General features: G+C 39.1%; 2 protein-coding genes across 5 annotated transcripts in view; both read left to right on the forward strand.

Moving 5' to 3' along the window:
- The window catches only part of NCK1 (NCK adaptor protein 1), an 89569-nt gene extending 84230 nt beyond the window's left edge, over positions 1-5339 (forward strand). For all 3 annotated transcript variants that reach the window (XM_047098903.1, XM_047098902.1, XM_047098904.1), the window contains exon 4: positions 253-5339. In XM_047098903.1, coding sequence (XP_046954859.1) covers positions 253-447 — 195 coding nt within the window. In that variant the 3' untranslated portion in view covers positions 448-5339. The remainder of the gene's footprint in view (positions 1-252) is intronic.
- A 5505-nt stretch (positions 5340-10844) lies between these two features.
- The window catches only part of IL20RB (interleukin 20 receptor subunit beta), a 34062-nt gene continuing 30914 nt past the window's right edge, over positions 10845-13992 (forward strand). For both annotated transcript variants that reach the window (XM_047100024.1, XM_047100025.1), the window contains exon 1: positions 10845-11351. In XM_047100024.1, coding sequence (XP_046955980.1) covers positions 11312-11351 — 40 coding nt within the window. In that variant the 5' untranslated portion in view covers positions 10845-11311. The remainder of the gene's footprint in view (positions 11352-13992) is intronic.

Here is a 13992-nt window from a genome sequence, read left to right on the forward strand (position 1 = left end):
AAGAGACTTTGGAGTCTGCTTGAGTTTGAATCCTGCTCTCTTATTAACTAGATAGATGATTTTTAGTTTCTCTTGGCCTCAATTTTGTCATCTCTAAAATAGGTTTGTTAGAAGTTGTAAAGGAGATAATCTATGTAAATAATTTAATTAGAGCCTTAGTAAGTGCTCAGATTTTAGCTATTATTAGTTTAATATAAAAATGGTAATAGATGTCTTTCATAATGTTTACCCTACCTGTTTTTTTTCTTTTAGCCAAATGATTTCTCTGTATCACTAAAAGCACAAGGGAAAAACAAGCATTTTAAAGTTCAACTAAAAGAGACTGTCTACTGTATTGGGCAGCGTAAATTCAGCACCATGGAAGAACTTGTAGAACATTACAAAAAGGCACCAATTTTTACAAGTGAACAAGGAGAAAAACTGTATCTTATCAAGCATTTGTCATGATAATACTGACCAGAAGTGACTGCTACACAGCTATAATTCGTCACGTAATTGAAGACTGAGAAAATGTCAGTCCAGTCATGCTTGATTGGAAATTGCTTTCTAACTACATGAGAATGACTATAATACATAAGTATTTTTATTATAACTCAGCCCATACATATATACTACATATGCAAAGCATCTGCACAAAGCAATTCCTTATCCTTGGTCTTCTTTTTTATTGTTTTCTTTGCTGTTTTTCTTTTTGCTTCTAATATTAAGGTTTTATATTTTGAGAAAATGATGCAGATCAGAAGTCTTTATATGGAAGAATTTATTGGGTTTTTTTTTTTCCTTTATTTCCCTGTAAGGGACCATGTTAGTCATTTCCGCAGTGGTTTCTCTTCATATAAAATTATTATATCATTATATGGCATATGCTAAAATAAATTTCATGGAAATGTTGATCTTTTCTGTGACTAAATAGCAATAATAAATGGAAAATTAGAAATTATTTTCAGGTATTTGTTGTAAGCCATTGTAAATATCAAGTATGTTGTGTCTCCCATTTTAAAACAATTATTGTCTTCATTGTAAAGCAAAACAAATGGGATATAGGTTAGAAACTATGTCTTGTATACTTTTAATTTACAACTATTGGAAACAAAAATCTCTGAATTTCTAAGATTTTTTGAGGGGGTGCTTCTTTCTTAACTGGTTATTCAGGAGAATAAAACAGTGTCTGAGATATTTAGCTTTTCAAACTCTAAGTGGATGCTTTAGTGTTATATTATTCTTTCTCTGTTGTTATTTTACCAAGGCATCTTGTTTTGGGGTATGTTGATATCTGTGTCAGTGTGAAAAAAAGCTGTGGCCAGATGTTGGGAAAATAGGAGGCAGTGAGTTACTTGGTTTCTTCCCACCTCTGAACATCAGTAATTACCAGGCATGGTATTTCTACTATTTTCATTTCCTCCTTTTAGCTTTGAGTTTTGTCGACTGAGATACTAAAATTGATTATACCTGAGGAAAAAATGGAATGTGCCAAATGGTTAGAGAAAGTTATTTTTTTTAAATCTTACTTTTGCAGGGGTTTCTATTAGGTTTTTGTGTACTAACAAGCAGAAGTTTTGGGAGACTACTCTGGAGTATTGAATCTACTTCTGCAGGTCACAGAAGAAAGAAAACAGCTGTATTTTGTGGTCTTAGCTCCCCAACCCCGCATTATTAATTCTGGAATTTAAATTTAAGCAAAGTAACCTTCAATATTTTAATTAAAATGCTTACTAAAGCCATATAACTTACTAGGAAATCATACGATATTTTCAAAAACTCCCCAGTGCTGCCTAAGCAAATAAATGTTTCTGTTCTTCAGTATGTTCTAGATAAGCATTTCATACAACAAAATTACTGATGTTAAAATTGAAGTTGTCCAATTCATGAGGTTTCTGGTTTTGTGTTTTTAAAATTATTTTAAATATTTTTTATTCTTTAATTCTTAAAATCATTTAAAGACTTACATTGCCACTGGGTGGCAGCCCTGGCTTTTCCCACTAAGAAACAGGAGTCTGCAAATATAATTAAGACATCGATGTACAATATTTCATTTTCATCACATCTGCTTTTAAAAGCTTTTCAGTTCATATTTCATTATCTTTGTCAGTCTCCCTTTTTTATTAAGATTATTAGTGGACAAGTGTAATGGAAATAAAAGTCATGTATACATACCTTTTTTGCTATAAAATCACTTGAAGTTGAGAATAGTTTTAAAGTGGTTATAAATATGACTAGGTAGTAAACAACTTTTTATTTAATTTTAAACATTTGACAATGCTTTCTTTTTCTCCATTTTCCCCCAGTCTTTTTTTTTTTTTAAATCAATTAATACTTTGTATCACAGTCATGAACTATTTATAGCAAACTCTGCTGAGCTTATGTTAAGGATTTTGAGAAAGCAGCTAGGAATGGAGTAACAGTGGAAGTAGATTGCACATTTCTGTGCCACAGTTAGATTTATAATAACTAGAGAGTTTCCAGATAGCCCCTATGACCATGTTAACAAGCACTGCGTTTACTCATCTTCAGCTCATCAGAGTTGGGCATCTGATTGTTCAACAAAACAGAGCTTGAACAGCATCCAGTAGGTGAGGCAGGCAGAGCAGGCTGTATAACTCTTCCCATTTGTCAAAGCAGACAAGAGAAAACCTATTCCACACAGATATAAAAGGTATCATCATTCATCTTTTCTTTTTCTGTTGCCACATTTTTCTTCTTTCAAGTCCTATAGTTTCTCAAGACCAGGTGGATTTGCACCAGGTGGCCTGCAAATGCCAGGGAGATGATGAGCCAATAATATCTATTGTGTGCTCTTGTTATTATGGGATGAAAACCTCACTGAGAACTGTGGAATTTTGTACTTAAATGTTTTATCAGTTTTTTAAAAGTCTTAAACCGGTCTTTACATCAATGGCTATTTTTATAAGCATGAATTTTATTTGGAGCAATTTTAAGAAGAAGGAAAAAAACCTTAGAAAACATGTACATAGCTAGCTAGTAGCAGGACTTTATTGGAAACCAGGTTTCCTTATTCCCACCCTGGTACATCCTGTATCATACCACACTGCCCTCTGTGTGCTTGCTTTAGACTAAGGAGAGTTCTGGGAAGAGCAGTATTACAGAAATTTTCTTCCACATAGGAGACACTTGGCCATCAATTTAAACACAGATAACACACACGCATAACCCTGCCCAACCCACTTCTATAAATAACTTCTCCAAAATCTTGGAAGAACTTATTTCAGAACTTTATATAAGTTCAATAATGAATAGCATTTTGCAGTAGCTGTTAATTGGTCATAAGTTGTTAGGATTCAGCTGGATATATATGAACACATATAATGTATCTTTTACTATGAACAGTAACACAGGTGCGTAGCGTAATTCAAGACAGTGTCACAGGTATATCACTGAAAACAGAAAGACTAATCCATTGCTATTGCTGGAAGAAGAAAAAGGCCTAGCAGATGAGTAACTTGGGTTGTTAGGAAAAGACCATCCTTATAGATCTGTGGCACATAAATTATCTCCAGCTTTAATGCTCTCATTCTGTCATCTAATCCAGAGATTGCAAAGAAGTAGGGGCACTACTGTCAGCTTAAGTACTTTTGTGAGAATTAGGAAACCTCTTTCCCCTGCCCCTCAATGCAAGCCCAGCCTTTTCCCTTGTTGAAAAGTCCCAAATTTCATCACTACCCCTTTCCCACATCTTGGGCAGGTGCCCTGTTCAGGGTACAGCCAAATAGGAATACAGCCCACACAGTGCTTTAAAAAGTCATTGTTAGCATTTAAAAATTGGGGAATTTCACATAAAATTCAGAATTCTGGTTTACCTTGAATAATAAGCTGGCAATCCTAGAGTTGAATTCCCACAAGGTGACTATTGGATAGAACCTAACGTGAATGGTCCCCTTATGTTTACTGACGTACATGGTAAAAAAAAACCCCAAAACTCTAATAATCTACTTCCCAACCTTTACCCCCCCCCCCCCCCGTTCATGTTTCCAAATGTAGTTTTTGTTAGACCCTATCTTTCCTGTAACATGGATTTTTTTGGTTTAGAATCTGGAAACTAACATTTTCCAGAAACACCTCAGATGCAATGTCCAAATCAACAAATTAGAAATGTAGTATTACAACATGCTTTAACTTACTCATCTTTAATATCATGGTTTTAAAACTGTAGTCATTTCTTCCTTAAAGGACATTTGACACAAGAGAAATGACATCTTCATTTTATGTTCTGAAGAGCATCCAGTGGACTTTTTAAAAAAATAACAACATTACTGCTAGGGAAAACCATTATTTGATTCTACTCTGGGCAAGTAGGAAGCTTCTGTGTTCTCATAAGCTGGTTCTATTGGTTCAGCAAGTTTATCTGATTCAACTCTCTCATCTTCTAAACACGTGCAGACCAGTATGCTATGCATATTCCACACCCTAATTTCTTGTTGTTACAGGACCTAAACCAAGTGACCAAGGAACCGAAATACATTTTTCTAGTTTACTAACAAGATGTTCTTTTGATCTGAAAGTGTACACCGTTTGCCAAGACTTTTTTGTTTAAGGAGTAGAACCTAAAATGAAATTGTGAGATTTTGAAGGACAGAAGGAGTTTCAATTATAATTGGCCGTGTTCATAGAGGTAAATGTTTTAAGCCAAAGTGCCCTTTTAAAAATATGTTTGTTGGCCAGAACACTTTCATTATCAAATATTTCAGAATTGGCCTGTTGCCTACAGTGGCATAGCACATTTAATTTACCTACCGGTCTGACTTGTTTTTAAATGTTTCTCTCAAATTACTTTTTAAGCTGTTTTTAAAACTAGGTAAAGCTGGACTCAGCATTTTGTAATGTTGCTAATTTTATTTGTAGTTATAACCACAGAAGATAAAAAGAGTAGCCAATTTCCTTTATTTCATGTTTTCTGGTACCTTTTGGAATCATAATGACTGAAGTAGGAAAACATAAATAGACAAAATGGACATCTAAGGTAAAGATATCTAGTTGGTTTAAATAAATTTCTGGGCTGGCTCTACAAAAATTTGTATCTGGAAAAGTTGCAGATAGCCTTTGGGAAATTATGGGGACGGGTGGGTTCCAGAATAAGACTGACGTGTTCTCTATTTTGAAGGAATGATTATTAATTGATTTTCTTGAATTCTTTGGAAGAAATTTGTAATCCCTGAATATTCAAGCCTGTTGTTTCTAGGAGAGTGTAATGCCAAGTTTTACTTGTTTTGATATGTTTTCTAGATTATAGATAACGAGGATGTTACAGAAAACAAATACTGATTTCCTTGGGCATATGCTAATCACTTGGTGCCAAGATGAAAAAAATAATTTTTGAACCGTTACATCTGTGTATGATTGTGTGTCAGTGTTTAGCTTTTGGAGATATTTATCCATCCATCTAACCAACTCACCACAAATATTTGAATGCTTAAGTATCAAGAGTTCTGAGCTAGCAATGTTATAGTTGTCATTAAAACTTACCTTTCTAGTGATGCCTGATGGAGAAGTGCTCTAAAGAAAGAATAGATCATCAGGTTGTGGGGGTTGAGAGTAAGAGTGAGGTGTTAATTTACATAGGGTGATTAAAGGAAGCCTCTAATAAAAAAAAAAAATTGACCTTTAGGGCACCTGGATGGCTAAATTGGTTGAATGTCCGACTTCAGCTCTGGGCACGATCACCATTCATGAGTTTGAGCCTTGCATCAGGCTCTGCGCAGAGCCCGCTTCGGATCCTTTGTCCCCCTTTCTCTCTGCCCCTCCTCCACTCATGCTTGCGCTTTCTCTTAAAAATAAACATTTTTTAAAAAAATTGAGCTTCGAGCATAGTGTGCTCCACTTAACAGAATCATTGACAACTCACTGGGGTTATACCAGTGGTTGAGTGAAAATACAGTAACCATAATCATTTGAAAATTGTATTACGATGCTCACTTTTTTTTTTTTTGTAAAATTTTTAATGTGTAATTTTGAGAGAGACAGGGAGACACAGAATCCGAAGCAGGCTCCAGGCTTGGAGCTGTCCGCACAGAGCCTGACGGGGTCGAACTCACGCATCGTGAGATCATGACCTGACCGAAGTCAGATGCCTAACCGACTGAGCCACCCACGTGCCCCACGATCTCACTATTCTTGAGTTCGAATCCCACAGCAGGCTCCACACTGACAGTGCAGAGCCTGCTTGGGATTTTCTCTTTCTCTCTCACTCTGCCTTTCTCCCGCTCTTTCTCTCAAAAATAAATAAACTTAAAAAAATTGAGACTGGATTAGAACTAAATGTTAGATGTACTAAAAATATAGGACTTAGATACTTAGAAATTCCGGAAAAGGGAAGGGAATTACTCTGTGCCAAGAAGGTCAAGGAATGGTTTTTGGAATGAAGTAATTGATCATGCAGTCTATGCCAGGGCACCAGGACCTATCTTGCACAACCTTAACAGTGAGTGCTTCAAATTTTGCACCCTGCTGCCCCTTGCTTCATTCTAGTCCCTGCCCTACAGGAGTCAGAGGGCTTTTTAGGGATCTCTTCTTTGACCATCAACCTCCTAATCCCTACCCACTGCCTCTCTACCTTTCCATAAAAACTTATCTCCTTTCCTTTTCTTCCATAATTAAATATCAAATAGTTGAGTGGCAAATAGTGTAACAAAAAAATTCCTATTTCTAGATTGTACTTGCTTATGGTAGGAAATAGTTTTGTTTTTCCAGCAGTTCGTTTTCAGACCTAGATGATCCTTCAACTCTGGAAAGCAGTAGACATTAACCTGAGAAGTGCAGGAAACAGGTTAGAGGATAGTTTGGCTTGGGCATGTTGCATAGACAAGAGACCACAACCAGCTAATGAGAAGGAATAGAAGTACCTCAAAGTCTGAAGAGGAAAGGCAAGATCAGAGTGGGGATATCTAGTCTAGGCTAGGATAAGAACTAGGTGAAGCACAGCCCTCCAGAAGTCCTCACTAATGGCAGGCCCAAGCAGAGGTGGATGGTCTGAGTTCCTTGAGTCCTGAACCAGTCCTGACAAGAGACTGTCATTCAAAAGCTGCGGCAGGCAGGTAGCATTAGCCCTCAGTGTCCCTTGAGTGTGCTGAGCCCAAGACAGAGACTCTCCTTGCAGTGGCTTGTGAAGGATTTGTAGGCAATACTGCCTTGTCAGCATGGCAGACAGGCATCTTAACGGACTCATAGTGCTTAACTATCCTAAGACCCAAAGTCTGATGAATAACTCTCCTTCCCCCACAGCATAAGTAAATAAGTGTTTTTCTGTCTCATTTTCTGTTTACTTACCTTTTCCTTTCCATTCTTCTGTATTCCCTGCAACTTTTCAATCCCTGGGCCTGGCTCATGCCATTCTCCCAGCTGGAATGCTAAACTGAATGCATCTCTCTGACCCAAATCTAAATTGTTAGATCCTTAGGATTCCCTATTGAGATTTGTCTATTCCCTAGAACCATTGCTAATCTCTGGGATCACTCACCACACTGTGCTCCTCAAACACATTACAGGACAGTAAGGTGAATGACGGGGACGTGGAGTTATGCAAACCTTGGTTGGAATTCCTGTCTCCATCCCTGACAGGCTCTCTGATATACAGTAAATAAATTTCTCTGAGCCCTCTGTCCTAATCTGAAAAGTTGGAAATCAAATCTTACCTCGCAAGTCTGTTGTATAAAACATGGAAATGTTTATGGTTGTGGAAAGTCTTTAAGACAATTCCCAGCACATAGTAGATACCCAGTACACGTTGACTTTTATTGTTAGCTTTTAACACATGGAGATTGTGGGCAGAAGGGGATTTAGGATAGAGGAATTAGGAAACCAGGACTGGGAGAACAAAGATAAAACTGGGGACAGGTGGTGAGGCCAGCATATATGAAGCAGACCCAAAGGCAAAGGGAACCAGTATCAGATGCCAGGAGAGCAGTGAGAGACTGTACAATCAGCTGGTGACCAGAGGTCAGGACACAGATGTGGCCACTGACTCACATTGCTGGGATCGAGGAGAGTATCCACCAAGTGTTCTTGACCATGATGTAGTAAAATACATATATATATATAGCTAATATTTACTGTAGACTTACTTTGCTATACTCCATTCTAAGTGTACCATCTCACTTAGTCCTCACAACAGTGCTAGGAATTAGGTACTATTATAATTGAGGACGCTAAAACAGACTGTTTAGATGACTTGCCTAAAAAACAGCTAGTAAGTGGCAGATCCCAGATGCCAATTGATTGTGTCTCTAGAGCCCATTCTTTTAACTACTACCTCTAATAGAGATCTTGAACTGGAAGCCTTTCTTTGCTGATCCAGGGGCCAAACCATAAGATGGGGAGCTGGAAAGGGCTAGCTAGCAGAGCTAACCAAAGGGCTAGTTTAATTAGAGTAAACTATTTACTGTATTTTTTTAAAGATTTTATTTTTAAGTAATCACCCAATGTGGGGCTCGAACCAACAACCCTGAGATCAAGAGTCACATCTGCCACTGACTAAGCCAGCCAGCCACCCCTGTGTTTATTGTTAACATTATTAATATTACAAATGGTTAATATAGCTTTGTGAAGACTACTGATTTCCTGGCACTGGGCTAATTTGTTTTGTCTGTATTCTTTAATCCCACAACTACTATGTAAAATATTGTCTATTGTGTTAATGAAAACATGAGGCTTATGGAGTTGCTTTCTTCCCCTTCACATCAAAGGAGTACTACTTTTCCCATCCACTTTTCAACCTACACCTATCTTCTGATCCAGGCTCTCCACTGAAACTCCTCTTAGTGAGATTACAATGGCCTTCCTGGTGCTAAATCCAGGGGACATTTTTCAACGATCAATTCAGTGACACTTCTGCACTCCCCCTTGATTTCTCCATCCTTCATCATTTCCAGGACCATAGTTTGTTCCAGGGCTATTTCTGTGACCTATTTTTTCTCCCTGTTTCTTTTTTCTTGTGCTGGTTCTTATATGTGAGTCTTCTCCAGGAGCACATCCACATGTCTCCTTAATCTACATACTCTCCTTGAATGTTCTCACCCACTTCCTGGTCTCAGCTACCACTGGAATGCTGAAGGTAGGGGAAATGGCGCCATACCCTTGACACCCCCATAGACTTGAGACAAAGATCGTTAACATACTTAGACTTCAGCTGCCCCATAAGCATCTCAAGTTGCAGTGTATCAAGCTTAACACATGCAACCTTTTACTGTACCACCCTCAACCCTGCCTGGCTTTAAACCACCTCTCCCTCCTCCTTTCCATTATTTCAATTGAGGTGCTGTCATCCACCCAGTTACTCAAACCTAGAACTTGAAAGTCATGTTCTCCCTCTCCACCCTCCTAATCCATTCTAAATCTAAGAGCTGTCAGTTCTACCTCCTTCATCTTTTGAATTTAGTCACTTCTGTCTACAGACCTAGGAAAACCTAATGGAAGCCAACAACATCTCTCATCTTATTGACCAACATAGTTTACTCCTTGTCCTCTTGCCTCCAGTTTGGCCCCTTCTATTGTTTGTTTTCTCCACTCCAGTCATAAACTTTTTAAAGCTCAAATGCAGGGAATAACATGGTCAGATTTGAGCTTTTAATCCCTCCTTTGACCTTCATTGCTCTCAGAATGAACTCTAACCTTTCAACAAGGCATTCAAAGCTGTCTGGAATCCTGGTTCTGTCTGCCTTTGAGCCCCATTACCCAGCCTTGCTGCTCTCCATGTGAATGAAACTTCTTGTAGTTTCCTAAGTACACCATGCCTCACTAATTTTTTTCAGCATTTATTACTCGGCCTAAAAGTCCCTTCCTTCAGGATGACTTTTCTAATCCCCCAGGCTAGGTTAGATATTTTACCTTAATGCTCCTATATTTCTGTCACTTCATCTTCAATATTGATTTATTATTTGTTCCATACCTATCTTCCTCACTAGTTTGTAAGTTTTTGGTTTAGGGCAGGAACTATTGAATTCCCAGATCTAGTATACAGTAGGCCCTTAGTGAATGTTTGTTGAAAGAATAAGTGATTAACTTTCTTAAGGTTATATTGCAAATAAGTTCTGAAACTGGAAACAAAATCTGCGGCACTCTAAAACCCATGTTCTCCCACTAATGTATACATCACACAGTATGAAAAGATACAGCACCCAGAAGAATTGAAAGCAGGGTCTCAAAGAGATGTTTCTATACCCATATTCATAACAGCGTATTCACAATAGCTAAAAGGTGGAAGCAACTCAAATGTCCACTGATGGGTGAATGAATGCATAAGCAAACTGTGGTATATACATACAATGGAATATGATTTAGCCTTAAAAAAGAAGGAAATTCTGCAATATGCTACAATATGGGTGAACCTAGATGACATTATGCTAAGTGAAGTAAGTCAGTTACAGAAAGACAAGTCATTGCATGATTCTATTTATATGAGATACTTAGTGTAGTCAAAATCATAAAGGCAGAAAGTATAGTGGTGGTGGCCAGGGGCTAAGGGGAAGGAAGATACAGAGTTTCAGTTTTACAAGATGAAAAGATTTATGGGGACAAATGGTGGTGATGGTTGCACAATTTGAATTAATATCACTGAACTGTACATTTAAAAATGATCAAGAAGGTAAATTTTATGTTATGTGTATTTTACCACAATAAAAAATTTCCAAGGAAAGCCCCCAAACACACAAAATATATTGCAAGGAGTCAGTCCCATTTTTCTCCTACATCTTCCCGATTCCCTCTCTCTCTGCCCCAAGGTAACCAATCTTGTTAGTTTCTGTATCTCCTTCCAGGTTTTCCTTTTGCCAATAGAAGCAAATATAAAGCTATATTCTTTACCTTCTGACCTTTTAAAAATTTTATATTAGAAAGAAAAAATTTTAACTACTTTTTCTGAAGTATGTAGCACAAGGAGCTAATAAGTACTCAGCTTGAATGAACTCACAAGATGGAGACTTGGAAGAGGATAGCTATTTGATGAGAGGGTAAAATAATCTTGCTGGCTCACCACCAGTGGGGCCTCTATGGAAGCTCCTCAGAGTTATTATCTTTTCTCTGGAGCTCTCCTAGACCACTCCCTCTGATGCAATATATGGGTTTGGACAGAAAGGAGGGTGCTGCACAGCCCGCCCCTTCTGAGCTGTCTGGGCTGGCTCCTCCTAGAACAATTCAGGCTTCACAGCAATTCAGACCTCAGCTCCAACATCTACATTCTGAAGCAAGGATGGCTGAGATGGACAGAATGCTTCATTCTGGAAAGAAACGGTGTTCCGGGTCAAGCTGAGTTGGCCAAATACAGACCCCCTCTACAGTTCTAGAAGAAATTTTGGCAAGTCTTATCATGTGGTTTTTCTACACCTTGATTCCATGTTTGCTCATTGGTAAGTACGAATTAGAATATAGCCAATAGCTTGGGATTCAAATATAGGTTAAGAAGGTGAAAAATAACTTCAGCAGAATTTGGAGTTGTAACATATGTGTAGAACATCTTATGTCTGTTTCTATAAAAAGGTTTCTCACTTCCTAAACCTTCATCCCCATATCACAAAGCAAAAGCCAGCATTCTAGTTGGAAATCTGTTTCCGAATGGTCACAGAACAATCTAGAAAAATAAAATGTCAGAACAAATAGTTTAAAGGTTAGCAGAGCTCCATGCATTTTATTATTTATCTCATCTGGTTTTAAAAGGCACAACATGGTCATCTCAGTCTTTGTGTGCTTTGGAGATGTTATCTGTAAGGACAGGTTAAAGTAAGATAAAGATTCTAACAAAATACACATGAATAAAAAGGCTTACTTTGCAACCTTGATATCGGGTATAAGACTTACAAAAATTGGACTTCTTTCCTGATCACTGCAGAAAGAGTAGCAGTTGGATATTCCATAGCACTTTAAAAAATTTGGTTTGGGGCATTTTCCCTACCAGTCAGTTTACATAATTTTCTCTGCTCCACCCCTGGCTGCTTGTACCTACATGCTTTATTGTTCCAAAATTGAAGCTCTTTAGTCTTTGATGTTTCTTCATGTCAAAACACCTTTAAGAGAAATTTCTAATTTTAATGCTCCAAGGTACTGGGCACTTTGCAGTGTTGGTAGGAGCCTTGAGTACTTCCTGTCTTGTCTTTTTTTTTTTTTTTTTTTTTAACTGAGAACTAATTGTTTTAGTTTCAATTCGGCAACAACTTACTGCTAAAGTGATTTGCAAATGTTTAGAATCGGCTTTAACATCAGATTTATGGTGTCCCAGTTGCTCAACACATGGTGTTCAAATCTGCTGTTTATTTCGTGACCCAGCATATTCAGGCCTCAAGTCTATTTCTCACTATTCCTTGACAACAAATACAAACTACAGGCAGCTGCTGTCTTCACACTGACATGTAACACCCTCATTTCCTCCTCCTGGCTTTTATGATGCTTCCCACCAGAAACACCATCTCCGGCCCAACCTCCTATCATCTTTCTGGATGGGTCGCTCTTCTTTCAGACTCTTGCTGGACTGCTCTCCCCTTTGACCCTTGACCCCACATACTCTACTTGGGTGGGCTACTTCTGTTAATTGCACTGACCTGAGGGAAGGGCCTGGGCATCTTTTCTGGTGTCCTCGCAGCTCCTAGCATAGGCTAAACATGTTGGTTAATTGGTCGGTTAGCTGATTGATCAGTTGGTGGAACAAGTTGCCAGAAAAACACTCCCTGCACTAAGCCAGAGGGAGAAGATGGGAAGGCCGAATGAGAAGGGGAAAGCTCAGCTTTTTTCCCCCCAGGTTCTTTTCCCTTTATTGAGGTATCTTGACAGATAACATTATATTACTTTCAGGTATACAACATAATGATTTGGTACTTGTACATATTGCAGAATGATCACCATAATAAATCTAGTTAACATCCATCACCATACATAGTTATGTAACTGAACCCATGTGAGTTTGCTTCTTGAGGAGTCAGAAACTGCACCGGCTTCATTTGTTGCACAAAGAAAACTTGTATTTGCAGCAGATAAGGAGATCATGGGGGAATGGCTTCAAAAGCAGTAACTCCCAAGGGTGAATGGGTTCCTTTTATTTAGGGTTAGGATGAATATTCAGATAGGGAGGCCTTGTCATGGTATATAGAGGTGGGCATAAGGTCACACATGCACCTTAAGGCAACATGCCTGTACATACAGTGTATGTTAGGTAAATGGACCGTGTGCTCCTCCTTGGGTGGAGATTTTATTATTATAATGAGGTAAAGGTAATTGCTGGTCTTTCCAGAGGTCACTCTGTGGTTTATCTGCACAAGCACAAGTCAGGGGTTTAGCACAAACAGTCTATTCACCATCCTCCTCCTCCTCATCCTCCTCCTCCTCGTCCTCCTCCTCCTCTTCCTAGTCTTCCTCCTCCTCCTCCTCCTCCTCGTCCTCATCCTCCTCCTCCTCGTCCTCGTCCTCCTCGTCCTCCTCTTCCTTGTCCTCCTCCTCATCCTCCTCGTCCTCCTCGTCCTCCTCCTCCTCGTCCTCCTCGTCCTTGTCCTCGTCCTCCTCGTCCTCGTCCTCCTCTTCCTCGTCCTCCTCTTCCTAGTCTTCCTCCTCCTCCTCCTCCTCCTCCTCCTCCATCTCCTCCTCCTCCTCCTCCTTGTCCTCGTCCTCATCCTCCTCCTCCTCCTCGTCCTCGTTGTCCTCCTCCTCATCCTCATCCTCCTCCTTGTCCTCCTCCTTGTCCCCCTCCTCCTCCCCCTCCTCCCCTTCCTTCTCCTCCTCCCCTTCCTTCTCCTCCTCCTCCCCCTCCCACTACTACCACCACCACTACTACTACTCCCATACTACTACTGCTGCTACTGCTGCTGTTACTACTACTACCACCAACAGCAACAACAATAATAATGGCCACAACAATCACACTGGCCGTTTTTGAGCACACACTGTGCTCCAGATTAGCAAAAATGTTCTCTTGACTTCTCACATCAATCTTGTCAGGTAGGTGGTGTTATCCCCATGTTACATCCTAGGAAACAGAGATTCAAAGAGGTTCAGTGATTTGCCCAA

Source organism: Lynx rufus, unplaced genomic scaffold, assembly GCF_022079265.1.
Source record: "Lynx rufus isolate CCGP_SWC_20201006 ecotype Redwood Valley unplaced genomic scaffold, mLynRuf1.p SCAF_5, whole genome shotgun sequence".
NCBI lineage: Eukaryota > Metazoa > Chordata > Mammalia > Carnivora > Felidae > Lynx > Lynx rufus.